General features: G+C 66.4%; 1 protein-coding gene across 1 annotated transcript in view; it reads right to left on the bottom strand.

Annotated features, from left to right (window-relative positions):
* Positions 1-181: 181 nt before the first annotated feature.
* Positions 182-244, bottom strand: part of METTL13 (methyltransferase like 13) — a gene marked incomplete at its 5' end in the record, with an annotated part of 2,645 nt that continues 2,582 nt past the window's right edge. Inside the window, one exon of the mRNA XM_010139426.1 lies at positions 182-244. This exon is cut by the window's right edge and continues 16 nt beyond it. Coding sequence (XP_010137728.1) covers positions 182-244 — 63 coding nt within the window.

A 244-nucleotide genomic window follows, 5' to 3' on the forward strand; every position in this document is an offset into this window, starting at 1 on the left:
GGCTGCACAGCCCTCCGCGGTCCTGGACCCCTGCCCAGGGAGCCACGCTGCAGGCAGCACCTCCCCATGCCCGTTCCATGCTTCAGGCAGACCCAGGCCAGCACCCGGGCACTCCTCTGCTGCAGGGCCGCAGCACCCACGCGAGGATGTCTCTCTCATCTGAGCAGCATCAGAGCCACTCTCAGAGGATCTTGATGGCCTGAAGCATGTCCGCCAGCACATATGAGCTGTCCCAGGGGCGCCC

Source organism: Buceros rhinoceros, unplaced genomic scaffold (assembly GCF_000710305.1).
Source record: "Buceros rhinoceros silvestris isolate BGI_N320 unplaced genomic scaffold, ASM71030v1 scaffold23727, whole genome shotgun sequence".
Lineage (NCBI taxonomy): Eukaryota > Metazoa > Chordata > Aves > Bucerotiformes > Bucerotidae > Buceros > Buceros rhinoceros.